This window comes from Perissodus microlepis, chromosome 3, assembly GCF_051167445.1.
Source record: "Perissodus microlepis isolate ML-2025 ecotype Zambia chromosome 3, ASM5116744v1, whole genome shotgun sequence".
Classification (NCBI taxonomy): Eukaryota; Metazoa; Chordata; class Actinopteri; order Cichliformes; family Cichlidae; genus Perissodus; species Perissodus microlepis.
In genome coordinates this window covers 6,432,634-6,448,744 of record NC_140463.1, presented here as the reverse complement: position 1 = coordinate 6,448,744, position 16,111 = coordinate 6,432,634, and the positions used below count along the sequence as shown (strand labels likewise).

The 16,111-nt window shown below is 41.3% G+C and overlaps 1 protein-coding gene across 1 annotated transcript; it reads left to right on the top strand.

The window, feature by feature from the left end:
• The first annotated feature begins 4,532 nt into the window (after nt 1–4,532).
• On the top strand, nt 4,533–5,474 carry LOC146389616 (C-type lectin 1-like). The gene is made up of 4 exons (XM_084922966.1): nt 4,533–4,660; nt 4,748–5,092; nt 5,177–5,265; nt 5,349–5,474. The coding sequence occupies exons 1-4, from the start codon at nt 4,612–4,614 to the stop codon at nt 5,472–5,474; spliced, it is 609 nt and encodes a 202-aa protein (XP_084779092.1). The 5' UTR covers nt 4,533–4,611.
• Nucleotides 5,475–16,111: the final 10,637 nt, after the last annotated feature.

Here is a 16,111-nt window from a genome sequence, read left to right as displayed (position 1 = left end):
GACACTGGGGATTACCAAAAGGTTAAGGAAGCAATTTTTTCAAAATATGACATTAATGAAGAGGTGTACCGACAGCTGTTCCGAGACCCTGACATCCAGCCCGGCGAAAGTCCGAAAGAGTTTTCTAATCGTCTGAAAGACCTGTATGGCAAATGGATCCAACCAGAAAAGAAAACCAAGGAGCAGGTTGGAGACGCCATTATCCTTGAACAGTTTTATCACTCATTGACTCCAGAACTCCAGGTGTGGGTGAAAGAAAGGGGTCCAAAGTCAGTGCAAGAAGCTGCTCAGCTGGTGGAAACATTTCAAGCAGCAAGGCGAGGAGCTAGAAGCTTTCAATTTGGGGCTTCGGCCAAATCTTTCACTTCACATGGTAAGTCATCTGGGGTTGGGGGTGGTCCTAAGGAGTTAGAGCCTTTGAAGTCGGGGGATGGGTTTGTAAAAACAAAATTAACCACCAAACCTGTTTGTTTCTATTGTGGGGGGGAGGGTCACATTAAGCCAGAGTGTCCTGTCAGAAAGGCTAGGGCAGCATATGTGTGTACCCTTCCAAGGCCCTGTGAGAATAAAGTTTGGGAAGGGAAGCAGCAAACCACCACTGTGAAAATAAATGGTAGGAAAGCCCAAACCCTTCTGGACACTGGTAGTGTGCAAACATTGATACATCCAACACTAGTCCAGCAAGAGTTGCCTCTGGATAAGCCTGTCCTTAATATTTTATGTGTACATGGTGATTGTAAGGCCTACCCCATAACAGTAGTTTATCTAGAAGTTTCTGGGCAGAAGTACCTTATCTCAGTTGGGGTGGTGGAAAGCTTGTCATATCCTGTAATTTTAGGTCAGGATGTGCCTATTCTGCAGGAGCTGGTACAAACTTGTAAACCTGTAAATATTGTCACAAGGTCACAGCAACAAAAGCAGAAGGAGGAGGAACAATGCAATGAGCAGGGGCCAAAGGCTGAGAGTGGTGTCAGTGCAGTCCCAAATCTAATTAGTGAGCACATGTATGAGACTCAAAATGGGGCGGAGGACCAGAGTGAGCAATCTGACATTTTCTCGGAATTGCCATTTTTTGCGGAGGTGTTGCCAGAAGTTCAAGGTTCAAGGTTCAAGGTAAAGCTAGGAAAAGCAAAAGACAAAGAAGAATAGAGAAAATGGCAGGGACAGTTAAGAATACTGTTGAGCTGCCAGTGCCAGGTAGCGGAGAAACTGTCCAAGAAGACTTTTCAGAGCTGCAGAAACAGGATGTGACATTGGAAGGCCCTTTTAAACAGGCAGCAGAAGTGCAGCCCGGTCAGTTGATAGAAAAGGGTTATTACCTCCAAGGACAAGTGTTGTACTACAAAGGTAGCAGGGATGACAAAGGGAAGTTAGTAGTCCCCCAGCAGCGGTGGGAGCAAGTTTTGAGACTGGGGCATAGTATTCCCTGGGCGGGGCATCTGGGAACGCAGAAAACAAGGGACCGAATAGCCAGCAGGTTCTTTTGGCCAGGTATGAACAGAGAGGTTGAGGAGTTTTGCCAGTCTTGCTCAATCTGTCAGCTGGCCGGGGATAAAAAAGTCCCAAAGTTTCCTTTACAGCCTTTACCTGTTATTGAGGTTCCATTTAGTCGTATTGCAATGGATATAGTGGGGCCGCTAGAGCGAACCCAGGCAGGTAATCGCTATATATTGGTGGTTTGTGATTACAGTACCAGATACCCAGAAGCTTTTTCCCTTAGGGATATTACAGCTAAACAGATAGCTTATGCCCTTTTGCAGCTTTTTTCCCGAGTGGGTATTCCGTCTGAAATTTTGACAGATCAGGGAACAAACTTCCTTTCACATACACTGAGGCAGGTTCATAAGCTTTTAGGTATTAGAAGTATCCGGACCACCCCTTACCATCCCCAAACAGATGGCTTGGTGGAGCGATACAATCGAACTCTGAAAGCAATGTTGAAGAAGTTCATCTCGGCTGCCAAAGACTGGGACAAGTGGCTTCCCTATTTGCTGTTTGCTTATAGGGAGGTGCCTCAAGCCTCAACTGGCTTTTCACCTTTTGAGCTCCTTTATGGCAGGCAGGTGAGAGGACCATTGGATGTTCTGCAGGAATCCTGGGTGAAGCCGAGGAGAGAGGTAACGAGTGTTTTGGACTCTGTCCTTCAGATGAGGGAGAAAATGGAGCAAAAGACCAAATTGGTAAAGAAGCATATGCAGAAGGCGCAGCAGCGGCAGCAGGCCTGCTATAACCGGGCAGCAAGGGAGAGATCGTTCAGCCAAGGACAGCAGGTACTGTTACTACTTCCTACTGCTGAAAACAAATTGTTGGCTAAATGGCAAGGTCCACATACGGTGCTAAGAAAGCTGAGTTCAACAACTTATGAGATCCAGATGCCTGAGAGAAGGAATCCGCGACAAACATTTCACATCAATCTGCTGAAGGAATGGAAAACCCGGGATAATCCAATCCAGCAGCAGTTGTTGGTGCGAACAGTGGCAGAGGAGGATGAAATTGTTGAGGGGTTTATTCCTCTTGGGCTTAACGTGGCCTCTCTTGACCTCTCCCATCTCTCTGTATCTCAGCAGGAAGAATTGCGTGCCATTATTCCACCGGGTCTTTTTCAGGAAAAACCGGGAGCAACAGATCTTGTGGAGCATGACATCCGTCTGAAAGAAAGTATACCAATAAGGCAGAGAATGTACAGAATTCCGCAAAAATTGCTGCCTGTTTTGGAGAAGGAGGTAGCTCTGATGTTGCAGTTGGGGGTCACTGAGCCCTCCACCAGTGAATGGAGCAATCCTATTGTGATGGTGGTAAAAAAGGATGACAGCCTCAGATTCTGCAATGACTTCAGAAAGGTAAATGCACAGTCTGAATTTGATGCTTTTCCTCTACCCAGGCTGGAAGATCTGATCGAACGTGTGGGGCAAGCAAAGTTCCTCACTACGTTAGATCTATGTAAAGGATATTGGCAGGTGCCGTTGTCGGATGCTGCAAAGCCTTTGACTGCCTTCAGAACACCGCAGGGGTTGTGGCAATACACTAGGATGCCGTTTGGCCTGCATGGAGCGCCTGCGACCTTCCAAAGGTTAATGAATAAAGTGTTGGCAGGTATGGAAAAATTTGCTGCGGCCTACCTGGATGACATTGTCATTCACAGTTCTTCGTGGCAGGAACATCTGACTCACTTGGAGGCGGTGTTTGGAAGAATCAAGGAAGCCAGCCTGACAATACACCCCAAAAAGTGTACCCTGGCAAAGCAGGAGCTTGAGTATCTGGGTTACAACATCGGAAATGGTGAAATCAAGCCAGTCAAGGATAAAGTGGAGGCCATCCGGATGAGGGAGAGACCTCACACCCGCAAACAGGTAAAGTCTTTCCTTGGACTATTGAGCTGGTACCGACGCTTCATTCCAAACTTTTCAGAGAGGACGGCACCCTTGTCAGATCTCACCAGTACAGTAAAATCTAAACTGGTCTGGGGAGAGGAGCAAGAGAAGGCCTTCAAAGATTTGAAGGAGGCCCTGTGTTGTGAACCTGTGCTTCAGAGTCTCAACTTTGACTTGCCTTTTACGATACAAACTGATGCTTCTAATCGAGGAATCGAGGAATTGGAGCTGTCCTGTTGCCCTGCAACAGGACAGCTCAAGGTAAACATACCTTGAGCTCAAACATATCATCAAGGTAAACAAAAGCACAGCAGTTAATAAAGTCTCTGAGGAGGTCATTTAGCAAAGATTGAAAAACAGCAGGAGCATACGTCAACCCAAACGGCATAACCAGATACTCGAAGTGGCCCAAATGTGTGTTAAATGCCGTTTTCCACTCATCTCCCCGTCTGATCCTTACCAAGTGATATGCATTGCACAAATCGAGCTTGCTGAACACTGTCGCCCCCTGCAGCAGTTCGAAGGCGGAGGAAAGGAGAGGTAAGGGGTATTTGTTTTTGACAGTGATAATATTGAGTCCGCGGAAGTCAATACATGGCCAAAGGGATTTATCTTTCTTCTCCACGAAGAAAAAGCCGGCAACTACTGGGGATGATGACGGTCAAATAATACCCGCAGCTAGTGAGTCCGTTATGTATTTTTCCATGGCCTCCCTTTCTGGCTGGGTAAGGCTATACAGGTGGCCAGATGGTAGGGTGGCCCCAGGAAGGAGATCAATAGCACAATCGTAGAGCCTGTGAGGTGGAAGCGAGCGTGCCTCATTCTTGCTGACAATTTTTTTTTTCAGTGATTCATCCAAGAGCCCAGTTTCCACAATAACAAAACCTTTGTCTTATTTTTTTCAGGAGGACTTTCCACTCTTCCTCCCCACTCCAGAGAATACCACTTTGTGAACGAGAAAATATCCTGGACCAAAGCTCAGAGTTACTGCAGAGAACACTTCACTGACTTGGTCACCATCTACAACAGCAACATCAACCAACTGCTTTTCTCAATTTCACCAAGGATCAATACTTGGGCTTGGATAGGACTCTATAGTGATCGTTACAGCTGGAAGTGGTCCATGGAGGGAAAACTTTTTTATGTTGGCAGTACACATGAATTTTTGATCTGGGCTAACGGCCAACCAGACTGTGTAAATGCAAAGGAATACTGTGTGGCTCTTCAGGGACAAACACAGATGAATGATAGACCCTGTGGAGATTCTTACCCTTTCCTGTGTTACAATGGTAGGAAAAAAAGATTTGTTACCCTAGTTATCCCTACAGTTTTATGAGATTCATAACATGTGTTTCAAAATTCATCCTTTTTCGCAGCCAAAAACACAAGTTACATCTTAGTAATGGAAAACCAAACCTGGTCAGCGGCTCAGTCGTACTGCAGGACATACCACACAGACCTGACCAGCATAAGAAGCAAAGAGGAGAAATCCAACATCACGCTCACTTTGAATGGATCAGGGGTTCAGTATGTGTGGATTGGCCTCTACAGGGATCCCTGGGCCTCCTGGTCTGACAACACAACCTCCACATTCACTAACTGGAAGCCTTCTGAGCCTAATAACCTCAATTCCATTGAGTACTGTGGAGCATTTAATTTAATGACAGGGGAATGGGCTGATGGCTCCTCTACCATCACATATTTGTTTTTCTGTTTCACAGGTGAGGTCCAGAATGCAAACACTGTAAAATCCTGTCTCTAGTAAAACACTAATGTTTGTGTTTTTATATGTGGTTCATTTTTAGCAGTGACAAAGCAAACAGTGCTGAAAATGAGGCTTCAGTCAGAAGCAGACATGCACAGCACAGAGATCCAGCAGCAGGTTTCACAGCAGGTCAGCAGTTCAGTCACAAACACAAACTTGACACAAGTTCAAACTATGCTTCATGTTTTTCATCATCTGCACATTTTGTCCAGCTGTCAGGCCTCATGCTGTCAGAAGGACTGACAGACTTCAGGATTCGCTGGTGGAAGGTCCAGAGTTACCGTGACGACCAGTTGAAGAGGCAGGATGTGGACGGTGGCTGCAAAACTGAAGTCTGACTGGACTGAACCACTTCATGTGTGAAGTTAATAACATGCTGTGCTGAGCTGTCTCATCCTTTAAATCTTTCAATATTTAAGAGTGTAAAGTTCCACCAACAGCTGCAGTTGTAGTTTGGTAGAAATTATTTTAGTGATCTGGTCAATAATTTTGTGATTCATCTTGAAATTTTTATGATAAGCTTAGATTCATCGTTATTGTCCTTCTATGTAAGAGACCACACTTTGTCTTTATGCAGTTTATTGAGATCCATAGTTCTGTTTCACTGTGGCAGCAACCTCTGCTGACTTATTAAAGTGTGGACAACAAGCAACAAAACATTGCTTCGTTTATGTCCAGTTTCTGCTTAGAGTGTTTGATACCCATAACAATGGCAGCCATAAATGGGACCATAAGTGTCCCAAACCTTACCTAATTTAAATCTGAATGATCCCTTTCAAGAGACAGTTAAAGATCAAAAAGCCTTATTTTTATGTATTTTTATGCATTGACTACAGTTGGAGGGTCCCAAAATGAATGAAATAAGAACATCATTAATAGTTAATTAAATGTTTTATTAAATAATTAATTTGGAATGAATTAATAAAAGTACACTACCGGTCAAAAGTTTTAGAACACCCCAATTTTTCCAATTTGGAAAATTATGCAGTCAAATTATGAGTCATGCCACTTTAGTACAAATAAGCAATTGTAGTTAAAAAAAAGAAATCATGGAATCAATTTATAGACCAAAATGTATTCTAAGCTCATGACTCATCAAAGTCGCCACCTTTGGTAGATGTAACAGCTGAACACACCTGTGGTTTTCTTTCTACAACAGAAATCAAATATTCTTCAGAACGGTCTTCCCATATCTGTTCCAGAAGTTCCCATAAATGTTGACACTTGTAGGTTGCTTTGCTTTCACTCCTCTGTCCAGTTCATCCCAAACCAGCTCGATGGGATTTAAGTCTGGAGACTCTGCTGGACACTGCATGTTTTCAAGCTTATCGTCTTGTTCTGTGTTCCTAAGGCGGTTCTGGCCTAGCTTAGACTAATGTTTTGGGTCATTATCTTGCTGTAGGGTGAACACCTGATCAACTAGGCAGATACCAGCGGGTACTGCATGGTCATGCAGAATTCTGTGGTAGTCATCTTAGTTCAGAGTGCCTCTCACTCTGTACAAGTCACCGATTCAAGATCCAGCAAAACGGCCCCAGACCATCACACTTCCTTCTCCGTGTTTGACAGTTGATGCCACACACCTTGAAACCTTCCTTTCGCCTACTCAACCGCGTACAACGAACCTGCGTGATGAACCAAAGATTTCAAATATTGATTCACGAGTCAATATTACCTGTGTACAGTTTTCAGCAGTCCCATGGCGGTGTTTCATGGTCCTGGAAAGCCTGTTTATCTTATTTTGACGTCTTCGCAATTATTTCTTTCTGCAACTTGTTGTAAGAGGGAGGGAGGGAGTTTTAAGTTATATAGAAAAGTTAGAACAGCTGTAGGAATTAGCAGCACTAACTTTCAAGGCTTGATCAACCTTCATGGGTGTAGATCAGTTTGAAATTGTTAACACATTGTGTGTTTCCTGAAAAAGGCCTTTTTGCATAATTCTAAAAGATACAATATTTTCAGTTTTGGGTAACCTTACCTTTGCTTTTAGCCTCTGACAATTCACCACTTACCTTTGTACCATAACAGGCGCTTCATTGATTTGAATGACTCAATATGCAAAAAATAACTGAAATTCAGGTGTTCTAAAACTTTTGACCAGTATATTAATAATTAATTAAATAATTAATCTTCTAATTTAATTTAAAACATTTAATATTGTTGAATTATTTAATTTAAGTTAATTAAATGATTAATTTAATAATTAATAAGTTATTTATTTTTAGTAATTATTAACACATTTAATAAATTATTTGATGATGGTTTGATGATGACCGAGCTTTGGCCAGATAGACATTCTTTTAATGGCTGTTTCTCAATACCAACCAGGCCTACACACAGGCGTTTGGACATATGTGGACCCATACTGTATTTTATCTTTTGAAATACTCTGTGTCTGTCACGAGCTACACTTTTAATATTTTGTAGAATTTAGTGCCTTATTCTTTCAATATTTGCAAAAGTACTCCAATGATCACAGAGATGGCTGCCAGCTCACCTCACAAGTGGTCAAGTTGGTACATATCTTGCATAACTCTCGCTAATGTTCACCTGCCAGTGGTTGAACACTGGACTCAATTTAGGTTATTTCTATTGGATATTTATTTCTGGATGTTCATTTGTGTTATACTCGTTTCAAACATGAATTTTGAATTAAAACTAATATTAAAAACATGTTTAAGGAGGAAAGAGAACATTTTCACCACAGCATGTTGTATGTTGATAGATACTGAAGTCTGGTGTCAAACCTGCTTCAGAAAAAATTCAATTGTCTTTTTCAAAATATTTATTCAGCTGCATTTTAAACACCACCTGGCTGTTATAGGTTTTGTAGTCTTTGTGTGATATTTGTGATTATTAGTAGAATTAAAATGAAATCTGATTAACATCTGATCTTCGTGGTTTTTCTTTTCAATTATCAGCATGGCTTGTGTACACATGCATAATCTTTGTTAAAGCGATAACGCTTGTTAGAAACTATGAAACAGATTGTACAGACTTCTGGATGTTAAACTAATATTTTCATTGTGAAAATTAATCATGAGAGTAACGGGCAGTCCATCTGCTGTGCCCTGTGTACCACGGAGTGAGGTCAGCATATCCAGGACATTTTTCCATTCTGACTGTAACAGGAAAAATGTTCACACACAGCTGGTTATCAGCCTGTTCTTCTGCAGAAAATTATTCTTATTAGTTCCAACTAAACTAGTCCACTGAAGTGAAAATCTAAAGTCTAAAGAACATAAAAATATACCTTGCAAATGGAACACAAAGATTTGACCTCTACACACTCTCTCTATACTGAAGATTAGGCTTAAAACTTTCCATATAGTTAAGGCTGGATCAGGTGTCTGAATCCTCCCGTAGATAGGCTACAATAGGCCTAGATTGTTGGGGGATTCCCATGATGCGTTGAGTTTCTTCTTCAGCCAATTCTTCTCTCACGTTGTGTTTATGCACCTCTCTGTATTTAATCTGTAAATATTATTAATTCATGCCACAGGGTGTTTTTTGTCCCGTCTTCCTATCCTCACCCTCAGCCTGGTCCTGCCAGTGATTTCTTCACTTCTAAAAGGAAGTTTTTCTTCCCATAGTTACCAAGTGCTTGCTTATAAGGGATTGTCTGATATTGGGGTTTTCTTTGTTGCATTATTGTAGGGTTTTTACCATACAGTAAAGTGGATCAGTGAATCAGTGTCTCATTCACTCTTAAATAAAAACCCGAAACACTGTAAACTGCCCCACTCACTGTAAAAATTAACTTTGCTGCCTGCAAGACATCCATGGATTGTGTTGGGTAACTTCTCTGCCTCAGATGCTCCATGTTAAATTCTGCACTGTTACATTAAAATAGTAGCATTATGTGTGGTAGCGTTTTTTGAGTGTGAGGGAGACATTAAATTACGACCACAACAATGGCAGTAGAGCGCACCACTGGATTATTTAGAGGAAACTCAGCACCTGTGCTCATATTTGATATTTCTATTAGGAAACAGTGAGCAGGGAGATTAGACAAACTTGAGAGACTCACAGATAGATCGATAGTTTGGGAAAATCTGAACTCTTTGCTCCACACTGGAGCCCCCCCTGGAGGGCTGAGGGAGGCCCGCAGCCAAGCTCCCTACAGACCACCTCTGCATCCTGCTGGTCAAAATCAGCTTCACACACGGAGGTCCAGCTCTGCTTGGACTGGTTACACTGGTTGCAGTTGACCTTCAGTCTGCCTGAACAGACTGGGCCCATTCAAAGCCTCCCAGAGTCTAAAGAGATCAGAGAAGATCAAATAGAGAGAGCTCAGAGACAGCAGACATGAGAAGAAGATGTCAGCAAACAACTTTTCACTGGTTCAAACTTTCAAAGTGTGAAAATCAGAGTTCATTCAAAGTCTACTCAGCACAACTCCAACATCAGTTCATCATTAACATCAGAACATGCGCATGTTACTGACACACACAGCTCTGATATACAGTGGTCCCTCACTATAACGTGGTTCACCTTTTGCGGCCTTACTGTTTCGAGGATTTTTTTGTCCAATTTTGCATGTTTTGTTTTGTTTTGTTTTTTTACAGCGCCTGATTGGCTGTAGAGCATTGTCAATCAATTTCGTGCCATGTCTCCTGTACAGCAAAGAATGCGTTCAGCGTGTCAAATTTACACAAATCTTTGATCGCTAGCAGTGTGACTCTGAAGTGCTGCACTGTATCTTTTTAAGTTTTTTTCCCCAACAAACGCAACAATATCGACAAAACATTTTGCAGCGTTTTGTCGAGAGGAGAGGAAGATGCTAACTGTTACAACCTGGCTCTAACCAGCGCACAAAAGTTGGACCTCTGGAAATGCTAAAGGAAAGTAGAAGTTACCGTATTTTCTAGATTATAAGGCGCATTAAGCAAAACAAAACAGTCAGATAAGTCAAACTTTACTCAACTTATTCTTCTTGCTTCCTCCACTTCTGTACCATTGATTCATTAATGTTGAATTTCCTGGCAGCTGCTCTATTCCCATGTTCTGAACCTGAAAACAGGGTTTGATCTTTAGTTTCATTCTATAATACTGGACCTATTTTTCTGCCAAGGTTTGAACTTTGAGAGTGTTTAAACAAGAGAGAAAACTGTGAAAATGTTCATGCCTGTGTGAGAAAAGTGTATAAAGTGTGTAGTGAGGGATTTTACGGCCTCAAAAAATTTATAATAATTTTTAAAAATCTAGTTGGCTCCTTCACGTATTTCACCTATCACGAGTAATTTTTTGAACTTAACACCTGCGATAAACAAGGGACCAGTGTACACTGATATACTGATATATGTCATCAAATGCAGACACTCTAAGACAAAATCCAAGACATTCGCTGAGCGTTAATGACACTAGGAGCAGCAGAATACAGCTGGTTACCCAGTCTGAACAAAACATGGAAACTCACCTCGACAGGGAAACACAGAGATATGAGGAGAGCAGAAAGTAGTGAAGAGACACTGAAAGCTAACTAAGCTGGCCTTTCCTGTCTTAAGGACCTCATAGTATCAAAACTCTCCAAAAGAGCACTTGCCTCTCAGACTAGGGCATATTTTTCACTCACGACGTGTTTTTACACCCCTCTGCATGTAATTATGAGACACCCCAAAAGGTTGATTCTGTTCACCAAGACGCAGCATTTTCAGTGGAAGAAACGTTTTGTCGCTCAACGAACTGACTTCAGTTTAAGCTGAAATGATAAGACTTGAGAAGTCACTTGGAATTAACTTACCTGGATGACTGAGCATGCATCAAGACATAATTATGAGACACTACTACTCTCTTCCTCCACTCACCTTCAACTGGTCATGGCAAATCGATGCCCTTCACTGAGCCTGGTTCTGCCAGAGGTTTCTTCTTGTTAAGAGGGAGTTTTTGCTCTCTGGTTGTCTTCCACACCATCTCATTTGTCCCGTCCTTTGTCATTGAGGCTGGTTCTGCCAGAGGTTTCAACAAAAAGTCTGTGTATGATCTGTACACATGGTTTTTGACAAGCTGACTTTGACTTGAGTTAAATCAAATACGACTGATAATTCTGGGATTACTATTTTCCCTTGTTTAAAATCATGAAAAGATAATGATGAGTTGGTGACACAGTTCTGATCTCATCAAACCCAAACATTAATATGAAAGGTTGATGATGGATCATGTCTACATACACAACATCTAGACATCGGAATAGACATTTTCATTATTCAGACCAAATCTCTCATTTGACCTTTGGACCAAACCTATAGTTTGATTTATCTTTGATTAAGTACAGAAATGCTTTATCATGAGCAAAAATGCAAAAGCTCTGTTTGAGCACTCAAATAATTTCTTTTATCGCCTCAGCTGTGAGGAGAGTCACGGTCTGAAACCCAGCGTTTTGGTTTTAGTTTTGTTCCTTGAATTAATAGCTCTCTTTTATATTATGTTTGTAGCTCATGATTTCTGTTCTTGTTCTGTGCTTCTCCTTGTCTCTCTGTGAAGCTTTTGTCTTTGAGCCCGTATCTTGAGTTCAGTCAGTAAGTTTCCTGTTATACGTTGAAGGTCCAAGTCTTATGTCAGTGTATGCAGTTTTGATTCCTCCTTGTCTCATCATGTTAATTAGGTTCAGCTGTGTCTCCCTACTTTGTGCAGTTTTCTCATTTCCCTCTGTGCTTGTATAGTGTGTGTTCTCCTTTGCTCATCACTGGTCTGTCTGTGTTACCTCTGCGTGTAATGATTTCAGGTTTGTTTTGCCAGCTTTCCCAGTTCAGGTCATTTCTTAGGTCTGTCCTTGCCATGCTCGGTTCAATTCAATTCAATTTTATTTATATAGCGCAAAATCACAACAAAAGTCGCCTCAAGGCGCTTCATAGATACAGAGAAAAACCCAACAATCATATGACCCCCTATGAGCAAGCACTTTGGCGACAGTGGGAAGGAAAAACTCCCTTTTAACAGGAAGAAACCTCCGGCAGAACCAGGCTCAGGGAGGGGCGGCCATCTGCTGCGACCGGTTGGGGTGAGAGAAGGAAGACAGGATAAAAGACATGCTGTGGAAGAGAGACAGAGGTTAATAACAGATATGATTCAATGCAGAGAGGTCTATTAATACATAGTGAGTGAGAAAGGTGACTGGAAAGGAAAAACTCAATGCATCATGGGAATCCCCGGCAGCCTACGTCTATTGCAGCATAACTAAGGGAGGATTCAGGGTCACCTGGTCCAGCCCTAACTATATGCTTTAGCAAAAAGGAAAGTTTTAAGCCTAATCTTGAAAGTAGAGATAGTGTCTGTCTCTCGAATCCAAACTGGAAGCTGGTTCCACAGAAGAGGGGCCTGAAAACTGAAGGCTCTGCCTCCCATTCTACTTTTAAATACTCTAGGAACAACAAGTAGGCCTGCAGTGTGAGAGCGAAGTGCTCTAATAGGGTGATATGGTACTACAAGGTCATTAAGATAAGATGGGGCCTGATTATTTAAGACCTTGTATGTGAGGAGCAGGATTTTGAATTCAATTCAGGACTTAACAGGAAGCCAATGAAGGGAAGCCAAAACAGGAGAAATATGCTCTCTCTTTCTAGTCCCTGTCAGTACTCTTGCTGCAGCATTTTGGATTAGCTGAAGGCTTTTCAGTGAGTTTTTTGGACATCCTGATAATAATGAATTACAGTAGTCCAGCCTGGAAGTAATAAATGCATGAACTAGTTTTTCAGCGTCACTCTGAGACAAGATATTTCTAATTTTAGAGATGTTGCGCAAATGGAAGAAAGCAGTCTTACATATTTGTTTAATATGTGCGTTGAAGGACATGTCCTGGTCAAAAATGACTCCAAGGTTCCTCACAGCGTTACTGGAGGCCAAGGTAATGCCATCCAGAGTATGAATCTGGTTAGATACCATATTTCTAAGATTTTCAGGGCCGAGTACAATAACCTCAGTTTTATCTGAATTAAGAAGCAGAAAGTTAGCGGCCATCCAGGTCTTTATGTCTTTAAGACATTCCTGCAGTTTAACTAATTGGTGTGTGTTATCTGGCTTCATGGACAGATAGAGCTGGGTGTCATCTGCATAGCAGTGAAAATGTATGCTATGTCTTCTAATGATGCTGCCTAAGGGAAGCATGTATAATGTAAACAGAATTGGTCCTAGCACTGAACCCTGTGGAACTCCATAATTAACCTTAGTGGGTGAAGAGGACTCTCCATTTACATGTACAAATTGGAGTCTATTAGATAGATATGATACAAACCACTGCAGCACAGTACCTGTAATACCTATAGCATGTTCTAATTGCTCTAATAGGATATTATGGTCGACAGTATCGAACGCTGCACTAAGGTCTAGCAGGACAAGCACAGAGATGAGTCCACTGTCAGAGGCCATAAGAAGATCATTTGTAACCTTCACTAAAGCTGTTTCTGTGCTGTGATGAGCTCTGAAACCTGACTGAAACTCTTCAAATAAACCATTCCTCTGCAGATGATCTGTTAGCTGTTTGACAACTACTCTCTCAAGGATGTTTGATATGAAAGGAAGGTTGGAGATTGGCCTATAATTAGCTAAGACAGCTGGGTCTAGAGATGCTTTTTGAGTAAAGGTTTAACTACAGCCAGCTTGAAGGCCTGTGGTACATAGCCGACCATTAGAGATAGGTTGATCATATTTAAGATCGAAGAATTAATCAATGGCAGGACTTCTTTGAGCAGTTTTGTAGGAATGGGGTCTAAAAGACACGTTGATGGTTTGGAGGAAGTAATTATTGAAGTTAACTCAGAAAGATCAATTGGAGAAAAAGAGTCTAACTTAACATCAATGGTACTAAGAGTAGCTGTAGATAATATTACATCTGTGGGATGATTACTGGTAATTTTTTCTCTAATGATAAAAATTTTATTTGTGAAGAAGTTCATGAAGTCATTACTAGTTAACGTTAAAGGGATGGTTGGCTCAACAGAGCTCTGACTGTTTGTCAGCCTGGCTACAGTGCTGAAGAGAAACCTGGGGTTGTTCTTATTTTCTTCAATCAGTGATGAATAGTAAGATGTTCTGGCTTTGCGGAGGGCTTTCTTATAAAGCAGCAAACTATTTCTCCAGGCTAAATGATGATCCTCTAAATTTGTGACACGCCATTTCCTCTCCAGATTACGAGTCATCTGCTTTAGGGTACGTGTTTGAGAATTATACCACGGAGTCAGGTACTTCTGATTAGAGACCTTAGTTTTCACAGGAGCTACAGCATCCAGAGTCGTACGTAGTGAGGAGGTGAAATTATTGACAAGATAATCGACCTCTGTTGGAGTAGCGTTCAGATAGCTGCTCTGATCTGTGTTGGTACAGGGCATTGAAGATGATAACAGTGGGTGGATTATATTCTTAAACTTAGTTACAGCGCTTTCAGAAAGACATCTACTTTGATAAAATCTACTCTCCACCACTGCGTAATCAATTATTGTAAATGTAAATGTTATCAGGAAAGGATCAGACAGGAGAGGGTTTTCAGGAAACACTGTTAAATGTTCAGTTTCTATGCCATATGTTAAAACAAGATCTAGAGTGTGATTAAAGTGGTGGGTGGGTTCTTTTACATTTTGAGAGAAGCCAATTGAGTCTAATAACAGACTAAATGCCATGTTGAGGCTGTCATTTTTAGCATCTACATGGATGTTAAAAATCACCCACAATAATTATTTTATTTGAGCTCAGAACTAAATTAGATATAAAGTCTGAGAAATCAGACAGAAACTCTGTGTAAGGCCCAGGTGGACGATAGATGATAACAAGTAAGACTGGTTTCTGAGTTTCACAGCTGGGGTGGACAATGTTAAGCATCAGGCTTTCAAATGAATTAAAAGTCTGTCTTGGTCTTTCATTAATTAATAGGCTGGTGTGAAAAATTGCTGCCACACCGCCCCCTCGGCCTGTGCTTCGAGGTTTCTGGTAGTTAGAATGACTCAGGGGTGTTGATTCATTTAAACTAACATAATCATCCTGCTGCAACCAGGTTTCTGTAAGGCAGAGTAAATCAATTTGTTGATCAATTATTAAGTCATGTACTAACAGAGACTTGGAGGAGAGAGACCTAATATTTAATAATCCACATTTCACTGTTTTACTCTTTGGTTCAGATGTGGATACTGTACTGTTCTTTCTTTGTAATTGTTTATGTTTAAGTTGTTTGTTGCTGGTTTTTAGTTTGTTTTTTGTCTTTTTGGAAGCTGACACAGTCTCTATGGAGATGGGTTTTTGGGGGGGTAGCAGGAGGAGAGAAGCTGCAGAGAGGCGTGTAAGACTGCACGCCTCTCTGTTTGTAGTCTCACGTTTGGAATAAAGCCCACTCATAGTAACGCCACTTTTCTGCTTTTGGGTTCCTCTCTTATTAAATCCACACATCTGCTGTTACGGCCATGACACACTGTCACTCCACAATAGAAACTCAGATTTTCTCCTGCTGTTTTCAGCAAATAATGCTGAGTTCATATGACTGCAAAACCTCTTTACAAGATGTTCAAATATTAGGACTATAGTGTAACATGCATCGGGTTTGCCCCCAAAATGTGAATACGATACTATTCTTCTAATTCAGACAATACATATACCATATCTAATCAGTCCCCCTGCTTTAAAATTTATATTTCTTTACCGGAGAATAAAAAATAGTGAATTGAAATGCCTGCTAATAAACTGTACAGTCACCTGAATCATGAAGACAAATGACAGGCACAGACTCCATAGCTCTTTCCACTTGTTGCTAACAACACCCATGATGTCTGTTCCTAGTACTATGGATAAGTTCTTTGCATTTGTTTCCTGTTTAGTAACTTGATTTCCTAATGATTTGCATGTTGGTGAAGCAGAGTCACCTTTGTGTAACCTTGCTTATGTTTTGTTAAGTAACATCATTTACAGAATTTGTGGGTTTAAAAAGTCTTAGGTATGGTCACATGACCAAAAAATACCACTATATATTAAGTTTTGGGAGTGGCACCAACACAAG

Bases quoted from the DNA above. Each gene is read 5' to 3' on its own strand.
- LOC146389616 (XM_084922966.1), top strand. From the start codon at position 4,612: ATGAATGATAGACCCTGTGGAGATTCTTACCCTTTCCTGTGTTACAAT. The intron at 4,661-4,747 runs GTAGGAAAAAAA...CCTTTTTCGCAG, and splicing joins CCCTTTCCTGTGTTACAATG to CCAAAAACACAAGTTACATC. The intron at 5,266-5,348 runs GTCAGCAGTTCA...CATTTTGTCCAG, and splicing joins AGCAGCAGGTTTCACAGCAG to CTGTCAGGCCTCATGCTGTC.